The sequence below is a fragment of the Globicephala melas genome, chromosome 5 (genome assembly GCF_963455315.2).
Source record: "Globicephala melas chromosome 5, mGloMel1.2, whole genome shotgun sequence".
Lineage (NCBI taxonomy): Eukaryota > Metazoa > Chordata > Mammalia > Artiodactyla > Delphinidae > Globicephala > Globicephala melas.
Genome location: NC_083318.1, coordinates 86,524,936 through 86,543,614, shown reverse-complemented (window position 1 = coordinate 86,543,614; position 18,679 = coordinate 86,524,936). Strand labels below are relative to the sequence as shown.

General features: G+C 36.4%; 1 protein-coding gene across 1 annotated transcript in view; it reads right to left on the bottom strand.

Moving 5' to 3' along the window:
• Positions 1 to 12,978: 12,978 nt before the first annotated feature.
• Positions 12,979 to 18,679, bottom strand: part of PRR27 (proline rich 27) — a 28,026-nt gene continuing 22,325 nt past the window's right edge. The window contains exons 13-14 of the mRNA XM_030880723.2: positions 17,019 to 17,498; positions 12,979 to 12,984 (exon numbers count right to left, since the gene is read on the bottom strand). Of these exons, the coding sequence (XP_030736583.2) occupies positions 12,979 to 12,984; positions 17,019 to 17,498 (486 nt within the window). The remainder of the gene's footprint in view (positions 12,985 to 17,018; positions 17,499 to 18,679) is intronic.

Here is an 18,679-nt window from a genome sequence, read left to right as displayed (position 1 = left end):
AAATCTAGACATATATATATATATATTTTAAAGGGACAGGCTTTTAGAATGTTAAATGCTAGAGGAGATTCAATGCCAACTCAGAAGCTTACAGAATGATTCCTCAATGGCTGTGACAACATTAGGAAGTGTATCCAACTTCCGTAAGAATTCCACTAAGAAGGGCATAGACTAAGGTCATTTATGGCAACAAAGGACAAATTTACTCAAGGCATATACCAGGGACTAGTTTAGTACAAGGAAAATAAATGTGACCACAGAATCAATAACGACATTCACAAACAAGAAGAGAGACAGGCTGTTTGTCAACCAGTGAAAAGCCAAGGGAAACAAAGTCATGAGGAAAAGTCAGGAGAGCTGAATTCACCTCAGATAAACTCAGCGGCTTATTCAAAGTGTCCTGTGGACAGTGCTGATACTGATTTCACTAAAGCTTAAAAGGACAGACCAGAGACCAGTCACCTGTGTACATACCCAAAGGCATAGTTGTCACTTGGGTTTTTGTCACTTGTTTATGTGGCTTGGCAATTTCAAGAGCCAGATTCTTTTTTTTCATCCATGAGCTTATCAGCTACTCACTGTTGCCAGAATTTTCTCCAAGAGTATGATTTCATTTTTAGAACTTTTGAACTCTTTAAATGCAGCCTTTTTATATCAAAGTTTTGAGCTCTTTTAAATGCTGCTTTTTGACAAAGAATGCTTAATCATTTACCTAAATGAGTACATGCTAAGGACCTAGAATCTCAGAAGGTTAGAGATGGAAGTGCAGGTCGCCCCCAGAGAGAAGTGGTTGGAAAAGGTCACTCATATTTGTTAAGGTGTCTTTGAAAGACCAGGTTTAGATAGGCATAGAATAGGATGAGTGTGAACATTTATTAGGGTAGAAGGGAATAGGTTTTTGAGCCTGGGGACACTAAAGACATTTGACTATTTTATAATTATTCCCAAAGATGACATCATTAAAAATTGTCCTTTGTGTATTGTAATTTTCTTGACCCTTAGGGTTGGTGGAGTTAAAGAACAACTATCCTGAAATAAGCATCATTTCATTCTAAATTAGGCAAATAAATGCCAACTATTTATATTACTGTGTCTAGATGTGTAATTTGAGGTGTTTGGAGATTTATAGGGCATCACGGAGAAACAATTGAAATAATTAAATGTCTGGGAAATTGATTTTTGCATATAGGGTAAAGCACTGAGATCTTTGGGTTCGTGTAAAATCGGACCACTGATTACCGTAAGTATTTGAAATTATATTGCACAAAGTTAAAGTGGTGGGTTGTACCTCTTCCCCATAACACCCTACTTAAAGTATGAAATTTGCTTTTGAGATTTTTCTAGAGCCACCATTGGAGGCTTTGTTTTCTTTCTTCAGTAAGAATTTGTGATAGAAACAGAGCTTACAATGAAGTAGCAGGGGTTGAAATTAGACAATACAAAGAAGTACAGTTCATGTTTTTTTTAATTACAAATTTTTTTAAACATCTTTATTTGAGTATAATTGCTTTACAATGGTGTGTTAGTTTCTGCTGTATAACAAAGTGAATCAGGTATACATATACATATATCCCCATATCCACTCCCTCTTGTGTCTCCCTCCCAACCTCCCTATCCCACCCCTCTAGGTGGTCACAAAGCACGGAGCTGATCTCCCTGTGCTATGAGGCTGCTTCCCACTAGTATTTCATATTTTTAATGTGAAAATTCATTTGTACCTATGAACATTTAATAACATGATTGGAGGGAAATGAAAGGATTTGCAGACATCATAGTTGAATTCCCTTTTCATGTGCATTGTCCTGATTTTCTATTGAATTTATTAGAGTGAATCTACTCCTTTCCATAATTATTTGATGATTTTAGCCACAATTACAACCAACTAAGCACAATTTCTCCTCCTTTACTATCAGGCATGACATTTACTTGCAGAAAGACTTTTACTTAATTTCACTGCAACTTTTCCCCCTAACTCTATTGAGGTAAGATTGACAAATAAAAATTACATATATTTATCGTGTATAATGTGATAATATTATATACATGTACATGGTGAAATGATTACCACAATGTAACTAATTAACATTTCTATCCTCTCATTTATTTACCATTTGTGTGTATGTAGTGAGAAAACTTGATATGTGCTCTCTTAGCAACAAGATATAGTTCCTATTCTGAAAGAATTACTGTTGCAACTGTGTTGAGAATAGATTCTAAAAGGGTAGGAGAAGCAAGCAGTTCAGTTGGGGGCTACTGTGAAACTCAGGTGAGAAATAATAGTGATTGTAACCCAGGTACTTGCAGTGTAGATCATGACAAGTGACTGGATTCTGGATATATTTTGAAGGTAGTGGTATTATGAGTTACTGATGATCTCATATGTGGCATGTGACAAACAGAGGAGTAAAGGATGATTGGAATAATGTTTATCCTCTGTTTATTATTAAAAAATAGATTTTATATGAAAGCATCAAAGATAATGCCTGGAAACAGTGGCCAAGCCAATGTTTGTTTTTAAAGGCCTATTCTTCTGGAAGAGCAGAAGTAATTTGATGTTAAACTGTTTCTGAAAATGTTTTGTTTTATATTGTAGACAAGTCAGAGGGTTAAGCCACAAATGAATATTTTTCCATATACAACTGTTTGATTTTATTTATACAGCAAAGACAATTTTTGGAGGGAAAATCCTGTTGATTCGTAAAATGTCACAACATTAACAATTTAGTGGATACTTAATACTTTGCAGATATGCAACCTAATCTCACATGATACTTGCAACTCCATTAGGCAATAGTATTGCTACAGTACTAGTTGAGAAAATCATCATTAGAGAAATTAAATAATTTGCCTTGAGCTACATTGTTTTTAATTACAGAATCTGGGATTTGAACCTATTTTATCTGATTCCAGCATCCATATTATGTAACTGCCAAACCAATTTATTATGCTACCTATTACACACATTTAATCTGAGTGTATTAAAAACTTAAAAACAAAGAAATTTAGAGTTGATTTGTTACATTCAGGGGTAAATCATAAGTTACCTTGCATCTGCTAATAGTGTGCTCAAAACTGAGGTATACTGATCACCAGGGAATCAGGGAGAGTCTGTTCTATGGTCAGGTGGTCAATATGATGATCATTTTGATCATGTCCATGATCATTTAAATACTAAGGAAAAATAGAAATATAATGTTTATGCTAATGAATAGAATAATATTCTTCCATATGGTTTTCTGATTTTAATTCTGGGTCCTCAAATATATTCTGTCTTTGCTTACTCTGTAGTGTTGGTGTCAGTCCTGTCTGCTATGAAGGCTTAAGTTTACCTTTTAAACCTCTGCTTTAGGCTCAGAAACCTTTACACAATTGTCATGCATAACGAGCAGGCAGGATAAAACTCCCAGCTCAAACTTTCCTAGAAGTAGACTATTAATGAAGTTTGTGGGTGCAGAAGAAGTTTTTGACAGAGAGGAGAAGCTCCCTGGGAAATCTTCTGACACCCCAAACACATCTCCAGTAACTTTCAGGGTATTGGGTAAGTCACTTGATATCACACTGGTATGTTTACAGGTGGGTCAGATAATATCAAACTGGTAATTTTCTTTTTGAGATGAAGACATTTATTAATCGTCCTTGAAAACAAAATGCAGAATTTCCAAGGATATGCTTTGAAAAGATGTCAGACTCTATTGCATCTCTTTTGTGTTATTAAATGACTCTATATTCTTATCTAAGCCTCTTATTTTAGACAAAATATTAATAATTATTTTTGGTGTGTGTGTAGAATTGTATTTCCTTGTCTGGGTTGGAAAGTGAAGAAGTTCAGCATGAAAACCTCACATATTTCCAAGCAGGATGGGCTATTGGGTGGTATTCTGCTGAAAACACTCTGATGTTTTCTGGTTGTAAGTCAAAGTACAAAAGTCCTTATCAATGTACAGGGCCTGCATACCTCTTTGGCGGGTCATCTTCTACTTCTCTTTCCCTTGTTCACCCACTCTAGCCACACTAGTGTTCTGGATTTTTCTCTGAGCTTGGCAGGTTCTGTTCTACTTCACAGCTTTTGCAATTTCAGCCACTCCTCCGGGAGTATTCTTCTCCTGGAGCTTTGTATGACTTACTCCTTCCCACCATTCAGCTCTCTGACCAACCTCACCTGCTCAAAGAAGACTTCTTTGACCCCCTAAATTATGTATCTTCTCTCCCTCTGTCATTCTGCCAGCTCTTTTCTTTATAAGTTTCTTTAATATCTATATTTTACTGCATATTATTTGTTAACTGCCTGAGTGCACCCCTAAAATATATGTGCACGAGGAGAGGAACTTGGTCTTATTGTCATAGATGTTTATCCCCAGCACCTCTATTATATGCATGACTTGTAATAGATAATCAAAAATATTCATTGAATAAAAGGAATGAAGTGAAGCTAATTTCTTGGTCAATGGATAAAAATAATTGAGATTTACTGCATTTTGCATTCTGAATGACCCACATGACTTTAATATTTTTTTAAAATATACATCATATATAAGAAAGAAAATCTGAAGAGGTATCCAATTAAAGCCTCCTCTCTGATTCATTGAGAAGTCAGAAAATGTGCTCCTACACTCAAGTATATTATTAGCAGTTGCTTAATTTTTGTGTCAAATTATTTAGAAATCCCTCAAAACTCTCTCTCACAGAACCATGTTTTATTTTTCTAGCACTTGTTTTACCCTAATTTCCTCAAATGAAATAAATTTTCATTTATTTATTTTCTGCCTAGTTTCACTGTAATGTAATTTCAATGAGAGTAGGTCTCTTGCTATTTTTATTTTTGTTCACACCTATGTTCCTAGTACCTAGAACAATTCCTGGCACAAAGGAGATTAAAAAGCTATTCTTTGAATGAATATCTTTGGAGCAGAGTTCAGGGAATAGCAAGGTAAGTTCTTTTACTTTAGCTATGTTACTTAGTCTATGATTTGCTGTTCTTGGGTCTTTCACAGAAAGAATTGGCTATGTTTAGATGAGTGGTAAAGGGTGTGATAGCATATGTGATACTAGTAAAAACAGAGACATAAAAGTTAGGAAAAGCAAGCAAAAAATAATGGCCTTTACTGCCTCAGGAAATGAAATAAAATACAACAATAAATTATATGCCTGTAAAAGAGATTTAATAGGAAAAGTAAAGAAATTCAAATTCCAAAGGTATTACTGTTGCTATACATTTTCTTTAGTGTACATGATATAATCCACAGATGCCATCATAGTAGAACCAAACACTTGAGTAAAAGAACATGGAATAAAATTTTGATTCATTTGAAGACGTATACAAATCAATGTTCTAGGAGGAAGACGTTTCAGAGGTTCATATCAGAAGATATAAAATTTGAATCTAGTCACTCAAAATTTAAACCAAAAGTTGTATTAATTCCATTTGACTGTTCTCCAAATTCTTTCTGCCCCCCAAACACACATACCAATGCTACTATATCACAGTTAGACATAGTGTTATGGTTCCTGAGAGAGTAAAGTCTCCATTCTCTCCTTTATATGAAGGTAGGATGGAGCCACATGTCTAATTCTGACAAATGGACAGTGAGAAGTATCATGTGTGCCATTATCTGGTTATGGCAATTAACCACAAGAAGTTTCATGTGTCCCCTTACTCTCCCTTATCCTGATGCTGGGACTTTGGATGCCTTGAGGTCCAGAGGTAGCACATGAAAGTCATATATCACACCTGTATCAGAATGTAAAGCCATGTAAGAAATAGTCTTCTATTACATAAGACACTAATATTTGGGGGACTATTTATTACCACAGCATGCTGAGCCTATTACAAGTAATACCGTGACTCTTGATTAATATCTAAATAATTGTACATTCAATACACACACACACACAGGCACATACAAACACATATAATTATTAAAATATAACAAGAAGATTAATAATCGTTGTATCCTTTTTTTTAAAACAGCTTTATTAGAGTAAAATTGCTTTACAATGGTGTGTTAGTTTCCGCTTTATAACAAAGTGAATCAGCAATATGTATACATATATCCCCAAATCTCCTCCCTCTTGTGTCTCCCTCCCACCCTCCCTATCCCACCCCTCTAGGTGGTCACAAAGCACCGAGCTGATCTCCCTGTGCTATGCAGCTGCTTCCCACTAGCTATCTATTTTACATTTGGTAGTGTATATATGTCCATGCCACTCTCTCACTTCGGCCTAGCTTACACTTCCCCCTCCCCGTGTCCTCAAGTCCATTCTCTATGCCTGTGTCTTTATTCCTGTCCTGCCCATGGGTTCTTCAGAACCATATATATATATATATAGATATATATATATTTTTTTAGATTCCATATATATGTGTTAGCATACGGTATTTGTTTTTCTCTTTCTGACTTACTTCACTCTGGATGACAGACTCTAGGCACATACACCTCACTACAAATAACTCAATTTCATTTCTTTTCATGGCTGAGTAATATTCCATTGTATATATGTGCCACATCTTGTTTATCCATTCATCTGTCCATGGACACTTAGGTTACTTTCATGTCTTGGCTATTGTAAATAGTACTGCAATGAACATTTTGGTACATGTTTATTTTTGAATTATGGTTTTCTCAGGGTATATGCCCAGTAGTGGGATTGCTGGATCATATGGTAGTTCTATTTTTAGTTTTTAAAGGAACTTCCATAGTGTTATCCATAGTGGCTGTATCAATTTACATTCCCACCAACAGTGCAAGAGGGTTCCCTTTCCTCCACACCCTCTCCAGCATTTGTGGTTTGTAGATTTTCTGATGATGCCCATTCTAACTGGTGTGAGGTGATACCTCACTGTAGTTTTGATTTGCATTTCTCTAATAATTAGTGATGTTGAGCAGATTTTCATGTGCTTCTTGGCCACCTGTATGTCCTCTTTGGAGAAATGTCTATTTAGGACTTCTGCCCATTTCTGGATTCGTTTTTTTTTTTTTTTTTGGTGTTGAGCTGCATGAGCTGCTTGTAAATTTTGGAGATTTGTCAGTTGCTTCATTTGCAAATACTTTCTCCCGTTCTGAGGGTTGTCTTTTAGTCTTGTTTCTGCTTTCCTCTCGTCCTCTCGTGTGCAAAAGGTTTTAAGTTTCATTAGGTCCCATTTGTTTATTTTTGTTTTTATTTCCATTTCTCTAGGAGGTGGATCAAAAAGGATCTTGCTGTGATTTATGTCATAAAGTGTTCTGTCTATTTTTTCCTCTAATGGTTTTATGGTGTCTGACCTTACATTTAGGTCTTCAATCCATTTTGAGTTTATTTTTGTGTATGGTGTTAGAGAGTGTTCTAATTTCATTCTTTTACATGTAGCTGTCGAGTTTTCCCAGCACCACTTATTGAAGAGGTTATCTTTTCTCCATTGTATATTCTTGTCTCCTTTATCCAAAATAAGGTGACCATATATGTGTGGGTTTATCTATGAGCTTTCTATGCTGTTCCATCAATCTCTATTTCTATTTTTGTGCCAGTACCATACTGTCTTGATTACGGTAGCTTTGTATTATAGTCTGAAGTCAGGGAGCCTGATTCCTCCAGCTCTGTTTTTCTTTCTCAGGATTGCTTCTGCTATTCGGGGTCTTTTGTGTTTCCATACAAATTGTGAATTTTTTTGTTCTAGTTCTGTGAAAAATGTCATTGGGAGTTTGATAAGGATTCCATTGAATCTGTAGATTGCTTTAAGTAGTATAGTCACTTTCACAATGTTGATTCTTCCAATCCAAGAACATGGTATATCTCTCCATCTGTTTGTATCATCTTTAATTTCTTTCATCAGTGTGTTATAGTTTTCTGCATACAGGTTTTTTGTCTCCATAGGTAGGTTTATTCCTAGCTATCTTATTCTTTATTATTGCAGTGGTAAATGGGAGTGTTTCCATAATTCCTCTTTCATATTTTACATCATTAGTGTATAAGAATACAAGAAATTTCTGTGCATTAATTTTGTATCCTACTACTATACCAAATTCACTGATTAGCTCTAGTAGTTTTCTGGTAGCATCTTTACGATTCTCTATGTATAGTATCATGTCATCCGCAAACAGTGACCGATTTACTTCTTTTCTGGTTTGGATTCCTTTTATTTCTTTTTCTTCTCTGATTACTGTGGCTAAAACTTCCAAAACCATGTTGAATAATAGTGGTGTGAGCGGACAAACTTGTCTTGTTCCTGATCTTCGAAGAAATGGTTTCAGGTTTTCACCATTGAGAAGAGTTTGAGAAGGATAAGTGTTAGCTCTTCTCTAAATGTTTGATAGAATTCACCTATTTGTTTGTTGGAAGATTTTAAATCACTGTTTCAAGTTCAGTGCTTGTGATTGGTCTGTTTATATTTTCTATTTCTTTCCAGTTCAGTCTCAGAAGATGTGTTTTTCTAAGAATTTGTCCATTTCTTCCAGGTTGTCCATTTTATTGGCATACAGTTGCTTGTAGTAATTTCTCATGATCCTTTGTATTTCTGCAGTGTCATTTGGTACTTTTCCTTTTTCATTTCTAATTCTGCTGATTTTAATCTTCTCCCATTTTTCCTTGATGAGTCTGGCTAATGGTTTATCAATTGAGTTTATCTTCTCAAAGAACCAGCTTTCGGTTTTATTGATCTTTGCTATCATTTCATTCATTTATTTTTCATTTATTTCTGATCTGAGTTTTATGACTTCTTTCCTTCTGCTAACTCTTGGTATTTTTGTTCTTCTTTCTCTACTTGCTTTAGGTGTAAGGTTAGGTTGTTTATTTGAGATGTTTCTTGTTTCTTGAGGAAGGATTGTATTGCTATAAACGACCTTCTTAGAACTGCTTTTGCTGCATCCCATAGGTTTTGGGTCGTTGTGTTTTCATTGTCATTTGTTTCTAGGTATTTTTTGATTTCCTCTTTGATTTCTTCAGTGATCTCTTGGTTATTAAGTAGTGTGTTGTTTAGCTTCCATGTGTTTGTATTTCTTACTAATTTTTTCCTGTAATTGATATCTAGTCTCATAGCATTGTGTTTGAAAGGATACTTGATATAATTTCAATTTTCTTAAATTTACCAAGGCTTGATTTGTGACCCAAGATATGATCTATCCTGGAGAATGTTCCATGAGCACTTTGGAAGGATGTGTATTCTGTTGTTTATGGATGGAATGTTCTATAAATATCAATTAAGTCCATATTGTTTAATGTATCATTAAAGCTTGTGTTTCCTTATTTATTTTCATTTTGGATGATCTGTGCATTGGTGAAAGTGTGGTGTTAAAGTCCCCTACTATGATTGTGTTACTGTTGATTTCCCCTTTTATGGCTGTTAGTATTTGCCTTATATATTGAGGTGCTGCTATATTGGGTGCATGAATATTTACAATTGTTATATCTTCTTCTTGGATTGATCCCTTGATCATTATATAGTGTCCTTGTTTGTCTCTTGTAATAGTCTTTGTTTTAAAGTGTATTTTTTCTGATAAGAGAATTGCTACTCCAGCTTTCTTTTGATTTTCATTTGCATGGTATATCTTTTTCCATCCCCTCACTTTCAGTCTGTATGTGTCCCTAGGTCTGAAGTGGGTCTCTTGTAGACAGCATATATACGGGTCTTGTTTTTGTATCCATTCAACCAGTCTATGTCTTTTGGTTGGAGCATTTAATCCATTTACATTTAAGGTAATTATCAATATATATGTTCCTATTACCATTTTCTTAATTGTTTTGGGGCTATTATTGTAGGTCTTTTCCTTCTCTTGTGTTTCCTGCCTAGAGAACTTCCTTTAGCATTTGTTGTAAAGCTGGTTTTGTGGTGCTGAATTCTCTTAGCTTTTGCTTGCATGTAAAGCTTTTAATCTCTCTGTCAAATCTGAATGAGATCTTTGCTGGGTAGAGTAATCTTGGTTGTAGGTTTTTCTCCTTCATCACTTTAAATATGTCCTGACACTCCCTTCTGGCTTGCAGAGTTTCTGCTGAAAGATCAGCTGTTAACCTTATGGGGATTCCCTTATGTGTTACTTGTTGTTTTTTCCTTGCTGCTTTTAATATTTGTTCTTTGTATTTAAATTTTGATAGTTTGATTAATATGTGTCTTGGTGTGTTTCTCCCTGAATCTATCCTGTATGGAACTCTCTCTGCTTCTTGGACTTGATTAACTATTTCCTTTCCCATATTAGGGAAGTTTTCAGCTATAATCTCTTCAAATATTTTCTCAGTCCCTTTCTTTTTCTCTTCTTCTGGGACTCCTATAATTCGAATGTTGGTGCATTGACTGTCATCCCAGAGGTCTCTGAGACTGTCCTCAAATTCCTTTCATTCTTTTTTCTTTATTCTGCTCTGCAGTAGTTATTTCCACTATTTTATCTTCCAGGTCACTTATCCGTTCTTCTGCCTCAGTTTTTCTGCTATTGATCCCTTCTAGAGAATTTTTAATTTCATTTATTGTTTTGTTCATCACTGTTTGTTTGCTCTTTAGTTCTTCTAGGTTCCTGTTAAACTTTTCATGTATTTTCCCCATTCTATTTCCAAGATTTTGGATCATCTTTACTATCATTATTCTGAAATCCCTTTCAGGTAGACTGCCTATTTCCTCTTTATTTTTTATGTCTGGTGGGTTTTTGCCTTGCTCCTTCATCTGCTGTGTGTTTCTGTTTCTCATTTTGCTTCACTTACTGTATTTGGTGTCTCCTTTTCGCAGGCTACAGGTTCGTAGTTTCTGTTGTTTTTGGTGTCTGTCCCCAGTGGCTAAGGTTCGTTCAATGGGTTGTGTAGGCTTCCTGGTGGAGGGGACTAATGCCTGTGTTTTGGTAGATGAGGCTGGATCTTGTCTTTCTGTTGGGCAAGTCCACATCTGGTGGTATGTTTTGGGGTGTCTGTGGCCTTATTATGATTTTAGGCAGCCTCTGTGCTAATGGATGGTGTTGTGTTCCTGTCTTGATAGTTGTTTTGCATAGGGTGTCCAGTATTGTAGCTTGCTGGTCATTGAGTGGAGCAGGGTCTTGGCATTGAGGTGGAGATGTCTGGGAGATTTTCACCGTTTGATATTACATGGAGCTGGGAGGTCTCTTGTGGACCAGTTTCCTGAACTTGGCTCTCCCATCTCAGTGGCACAGCCCTGATGCCTGGCTGGAGAACCAAGAGCCTGTCCTCCACACAGCTCAGAATAAAAGGGAGAAAAAGAAAGAAAGAAAGATAGAAAGAAAGAAAGAAAGAAAGAAAGAAAGAAAGAAAGAAAGAAAGAAGATAAAATAAAATAAAGTAAAACAAAATAAAGTTTTAAAATAAAAAATAATTATTAAGAAAACAATTTTTTAAAAGTAATTAAAAAACAAACAAACAAAAAAAAACAGACAGACAGAACCCTAGGACAAATGATAAAAGCAAAGCTATACAGAGTAAACCACACACAGAAGCATATACATACACACTCACAAAAAGAGAAAAAGTGAAAAATATATATATATCGTCACTCCCAAAGTCCACCTCCTCAATTTGGGATGATTCATTGTCTATTCAGGTATTCCACAGATGCAGGGTACATCAAGTTGATTGTGGAGATTTAATCTGCTGCTCCTGAGGCCGCTGGGCAAGATTTCCCTTTCTCTTCTTTGTTTGCACAGCTCCTGGGGTTCAGCTTTGGATTTGGACCCGCTTCTGCGTGTAGGTTGCCTGAGGGCGTCTGTTCTTCGCTCAGACAGGATGGGGTTAAAGGAGCAGCTGTTTCGGGGGCTCTGGCTCACTCTGGCCTGGGGGAGGGAGGGGTACGGATGCGGGGTGAGCCTGCGGCAGCAGAGGCCGGCATGACGTTGCACCAGCCTGAGGCGCACCGTGCGTTGTCCCGGGGAAGTTGTCCCTGGATCTCAGGACCCTGGCAGTGGCGGGCTGCACAGGCTTCCGGGAGGGGAGGTGTGTATAGTGACCTATGCTCACACACAGGCTTCTTGGTGACTGTGGCAGCAGCTTTAGCGTCTCATGCCTGTCTCTGGGGTCCGCGCTGATAGCCGCGGCTCGCACCCTTCTCTGGAGCTCCTTTAAGCAGTGCTCTTAATCCCCTCTCCTCACGCACCAGGAAACAACGAGGCAAGAAAAAATCTCTTGCCTCTTCGGCAGCGCCACACTTTTCCCTGGACTCCCTCCCGGCTAACTGTAGCACACTAGCCCCCTTCAGGCTGTGTTCACGCAGCCAGCCCCAGTCCTCTCCCTGGGATCTGACCTCCAAAGCCTGAGCCTCAGCTCCCAGCCCCCACCTGTCCCGGTGGGTGAGCTGACAAGTCTCTCGGGCTGGTGAGTGCTGGTCGGCACCGATCCTCTGTGCGGGAATCTCTCCGCTTTGCCCTCCGCACCCTTGTTGCTGTGCTCTCCTCCATGGCTCCGAAGCTTTCCCCCTCCGCCACCCACAGTCTCCGCCCATGAAGGGGCTTCCTAGTGTGTGGAAACCTTTCCTCCTTCATGGCTCCCTCCCACTGGTGCAGGTCCTGTCCCTATTCTTTTGTCTGTGTTTTTTCTTTTTTTCTTTTGCCCTACCCAGGTACGTGGGGAGTTTCTTGCCTTTGGGGAGGTCTGAGATCTTCTGCCAGTGTTCAGTAGGTGTTCTGTAGGAGTTGTTCCACGTGTAGATGCTTTTGTGGAGAGGAAGGTGATCTCCGTATCTAACTCTTCCACCATCTTGAAGCTCTTCTGTGTTGTATTTTTTAGATGGGGTTTGTTCAAAAGAAAGGCGCATATTGCCATCACATGTTTAAATCTCTGACAATTATTATGTAGATATTTAGGAAGTAACCTTTTAAAACTGTGAATTGGAAAAATAATACACCATAAACTTCATTTCTCTATGAATTCAGTCCAATGAAAAAATATCACAAACCAACCAATATGGTCAGACTGATTTTTTAAAATTTTATTTTTTTATTGAAGTATATTTTTAATATAACAGAATGGTAGTCTTTGGAAAGGAAAATAAATTTTTCTAGCTTTTACTGATTTCTCCACCAGTTATTCCTGAAAAGGGGAAAAAAAAACATATTAGTTTTGTGTAAAACGTACCAAATGACTTGTATTATAGAGAATTTCTTTTGCTGCTTTATGATTTTAATGTTAAGGGACTATATTGAATGGTCATGTACAAATTCATGCTACAATTCAACGGCACATTTAAGAGAATCAAGCTTGTTTTCCTCTATCTTCTTGTAGATATTATGCATTCTTGTAACAATTTAAAAGTGCAATGTTAATTCATTGCTATGATTTATTTGCACATATGTATATATTATACAGAACTTTTTTGTGTATGAGTGTTGGGTTCAGATCAACAGTCTCCTAATACTGAATGACTTGAAGTAGAATTCCTTCTCTGCCTTAAGAGACTTTTCCAGAAAAGTAGTACTCTTTCCTTTATCTGTTGTGAATTAAGTAATTAATATAATAAGGAATGAAATGCAAATACTTATTGAAAATTGTTAAGTTTACATAATATCTTGAACTAATTCCCTAATTAATATCCTTTTATCTTATATAAGAGTAAAACAAATAAAAAACCCAAAGAATATAGCAGTAGACAGGGTTTAACTCAACATTTAAGCCTTTTAATTTCCTTGGCAAAGCTGCTGTTAAGAGGCATCATCAACAATACTAAAGGCTATCAAGTTTGGTCTTCAATTCTACTTTAAGTACTGATGTCACCTCAGTAGAAATTCTGATTTGGCTGACAGTCAAATAAAGCCTTGCCATTTTCCTGTCCAGTGAATGTTTATACCAGTAAAATTGGAACAGCTTTACAAAGGGATAAAGGAATAAGAGCTTGGAATGAGTGTAATCAATGAGCTAGTTGACCAGTGCCTTTCTTCCCAGGACAGTGTGTAATGACAAGTGGGGGGCAAGGCTGGTGCAGGGGAGGAGGTGGGGACAGGAGATTTGAGATCTAAATTGTCTCTTTGTTTATTTGTTTTCTAAAGCAGTGGTTCTCAGTGTGGGGTAAGAATGGCAGTTGAATAAATAACATAGAAAATGATCTGTGAGAACTTTAACAATGGTTTCTTTCACCCATAACTCAACCCCTTTCCCCCTATGGAAGTTTCTTCCCTATATTGACCTCTATTATTTTAGGATATTCAAGTCATAATCCATATGGATCAATGTCAGGAAGAACTGTCCAAAAGTTGCCTGAGTTTCTTACACAGGGTATGTGTTCCTAATTTCAGAGATCTTAGGCACAGACTGGCAGTACCTCTCCATACCCCACTTTCTGAATTTCATATAGTAAAAATATATTCAAAAGTGGGTTCAGAAGATGACATCTATATAATTCATCATTTTAAAATCTCATGATCATGTATGACTTACAGAAACAAATGCATGGTACTCTTTTCTCTTGAAAATTTCATTTCTTTACCTAAAAAACAAAACAAAACAAACAACAAAATGATAAAATGTACTTCATTTCCTAGTATTAGACCTATCTTTTCTGGGTAATCTTTATTCCTTAAGAAGTTGTGCCCTGGTGATTTCTTCATAACTCATATTTAGAATACTCTAAGCCATCAGACTTAGCTTTTGGAAACAAAGAACTGGTCAAATTACTCAGTGAAGGTCCTTTATAAATTCCTTTGGCTACAGGAAACAGTCTAAGATATTTAGCAGTGTTTTCAAGGCCCTTTTTTATCAATTTCTTTTTATCCATACTTTCTTAAATTTCTCTCTACCTTCGTGTGAGTCATGAAGAACTACAAGTATGTATATACTGGTAGAAGGAGAGTGTTTTGTGTCAAAGAAACCTACTGAAGAAACATGTTAATGTGTGGAGTATTGGAGAATAATGATGGCTCTTCAGACTTCTCTGGAGCAGTTCCAAGCAACCATTTAACTTGATTCTCATCCGTATCAGAACAAGGGAACAAGAAGAAAAGTTGGTACCCCCTTCTAGGAAACAACTACTAGGAGTATTCAATTAGTAACAATATACTTTAGAAATTATTCACTGTTGGGTTTAAGCTCTCATTTGTTTTCAGCCTGTGCCCAGGGTTCAGAGTATCTTTGAAGTACTTTGGAATCCCACTTTCCCCTTTATAAAATAGGCACATTTACTAAAACTTGGGGACAAAGTGCTTCTAAATATTTTTCAAAAAATCATTGTTTTAAAAAAGTTCAGAGAACTATTCTTTAGGTCAATATGAGTAAGAGAAACTGCCTGAAACAAATTTTAAAAATAACAAAAATATGAGAAACAACAGTTTCTCAAGATCTAAACATCAAGTTATGAAGGACACCAATCCCTAAGAGACAGGAAGCAAAGGAGATGAACCCTATGATTGTCCTATCTTACTGCCTGGATTGTTTCCAGGACTTAGTGAAGGGAGATGGACCTGGGTGCCCAGGAAGACCAAGATAGCTGAAATTCACAGGGCAGAGAATCTGAAGGAAAACGGTGGACAAAGACATAGATACAAAGATCTAAAAAGGTTAGCCTATGTCCATAGCAGCATTATTTACAATAGCCAAGATATGGAAACAATGCACATGTCCATCAATAGATGAATGGATAAAGATGTGATATATATACATATACACACACACAATTGAATATTACTCAGGCATAATCAAGAATGAAATTCTCCCATCTGCAACAACGTGAATGGATGTAGGAGTATTATGCTTAGTGAAATAAGTCAGACAGAGAAAGACAAATACTCTATGTTATCACTTATATATGGGATCTAAAAATTAAAACGAATGTATATAACAAAACAGAAAAAGACTTACAATTATAGAGAACAAACTAGTGGTTATCAGTGGGGAGAAGGAAGCTAGGAGGGACAAGATAGGGAGGGGTATGGGATTAAGAGATATAAACGCCTATGTATAAAATAGATAAGCAACAAAAATATATTGTACAGCACAGGGAAATATAGCCACTGTTTTGTAATAACTCTTTTTTTCTTTCAACTTTTTTTTCTTATTAGTTATCTATTTTATACATATTAGTGTATATGGAGTATAATCTATAAAAATATCAAATCACTATGATGTATACCTAAAACTAATATATCGTAAATCAACTATACTTTAATATAAATAAATTAAATAATAAATAAATAAATATGTTATCCTAAGGTTTTCAACCAAGTATATATTATTCACATGAAGATACTACCTCAGGTCAGGTAAAGAACCACCTGAAAGGACAAAATGGAACAATATCTAGTGCTTGCACAGAGCAGGAAAAAGTTTTTGATCACACAAGCCGGAGTAAAAAAAGCTCAGATTTCACAGGGCACTCAGAATAGCTTGATCTCTGCAATGGGAAAAATTAGCCTTAGATCAAAATGTTTCTCTGTTCCTGTTTACTAAATGTGAAAATCACAGTAACCTAATGGTATCCTAAAATAAAACTTTCTCCTAATGTCAGAAACAAGGCAGGGCTGTCCATCTAATCCTTTTTATTGAATATTGCAATTTAAGCCAGTACAGTATTCAATATATAATTGGATATAAATAAATGGCATCAAGTTTGGAAATTAAAATGTTCATCAGCAAATAAATGGGTAAAAATTTATGATACATCCATATAATCTAATACTACTTTCCAAAAAAATAAAAAAACTGAACTATTGATATGCATAACTACATGGATAAATCTCAAAATAATTGTGCTGAGTGAAAGAAACCAGACACAAAAAAGTATATACAGTATGATTCTACCTATATAAAATTCTGGAAAATGCAAACCAATCTGTACTGACAGAAAATAGATCAAGGACAGGAAAAAAGGGGAGGGTGGGAATATTAAAAAAAAAACAGGAGGAACCTTCTGGCTGTGGTGGATATATTCATTATCCTGGTGATTTTTTTCATGGGTGTGTATATATATGTCAAAACTTACCAAAGTATACACTTTCAATATTGGTATGACATTGTGTCTCAGTAAAGCTGTACAAAATATTTCAGCTGATACAGTATATATTTGCTTGTGGAGAGACTGTTTCTTTCCTGCTCCTACACCTCTCATGCATCACAGGAGTAAGACTGAGGCAACCCACCTGGTCAAGAGAAATAGAGGACTGAGGTCCTGGGGCAGCTGCTGCAATTTCTGCTTCATCAGGCTCTGTCACAGCAGGTGGCTCAGTCTCTGGGATAGAAGGTGGGTTTGTAGTAGGTGGGGCAAGAGACTTAAGTACATATGGATCGGCTGCAGTAGGTGCAGCTGTATCAGGTGGGAAATAAGGTCCCATAGGTCTTTTTGAGGGAGGAAGAAGGCGGAAAGCCCAAGGAGGGGGTGGATGATGGGACAACCAAGAAGGTATGGGAAAACTAGAAATGTGGTAGAGGAGGGCTCCAGGAGCAGTGAGAACCCAGGGATATGAGGGTACCCCGGCATCACGGTCAGGATTCCCAGGGTAATTGGGGAACTTATTCCTTGTAGGATAGACAGGAGGAGTGAAATCACTGTCTGGTATGGGATAAGGAATATTCAGAGTTGGGTTAACTGGGTAAGGACTGTCAGGATTGCCGCTGTAATCCTAAACGAGAGCAAAGAAGTCAGTTAAAGTTATTACCTCTATCTTATCGCTACATTACTTATGTTATGACTGTGATGATGTACAATGAGTAAAGGTTATTTTTTAAAGAATTCCAATTTAGTCTCATTCTCAAGGCTAATGTGCTTGCATCACTTACAAAATAAGAACTAATCATTTCTGAAGAAAATGGAATAAACTTCAATGTAAAAGGAAATATTTTGTGTGTCAGTGAACTGGAGTGTTATAAACTAAACAATATGCCAGCTAGGCCAGGACAACAATAGAAGAAAAGAAGATGCACAGTGTAGGATCAGTCCTTCCAAGCCTCTTTATCTGCACAGCACGCCTAGCTGGATGCCTTCAGGACCCGCTGAGTCTCTAAAGTGCCCCCAAGGGTGCATTCACTTAGTTATACCTTTTCTAGCTGTCCTTCTGAATTCCTCCCACCCTTCCTCAAAGCTTCTACTCCTTCAAGGCTAGGCATCTTAAATTGTTATTAAGAAGGAAAGCAGACTGGATGTGGATGATGACTGTTGGCTTTTTTGTTTTTTCCAATTGAGATATAATTAGCTATGGTTAACAATACCATATTGTGTGTTTAACAGTTGCTAAGAGAGCAGATCTTAAAAGTTCTCATCATGAGAAAAAAGTGTAACTATACGTGGTGATGGATGTTAACTAATTGTGATGATCATTTCACAATATGTACTATGGGCTTTTCATATTTAATTTTCCCGATAGTGTTTTAAATGAGAAAATTCTAAATATTACTAATGCATTTACTATTACATTTCACATGATTATTTTTTGGTAGAAGGACCTCCTCATTTTCCTTTAATTTCTCTAGCTTTGTCTATTACATGTATGTAAAACTGTCAGGGAGCTCCAAGGTCACAACATTATGTAAGAATTTATAGAAAATTAAGACATTTCTTAGTCTCACACACATGAAGTTTTATTTCCTATTATAACTTTGTCAGTTTTCTGAGCAAATTTGGTATGCATTTGTTTATATATTAAGACTCTAGATTCTTTGATTCATTGCATAGCCCAATTATAATCCAAGAAAGTAAAAATTTATATAACATAAATATCATTTAAAATATAATAAGCCATATTTAATATTTCTTATCATATGTTTATTTTAATGGTAACTGGTTGATGGAGCTATTTTCTTTTCA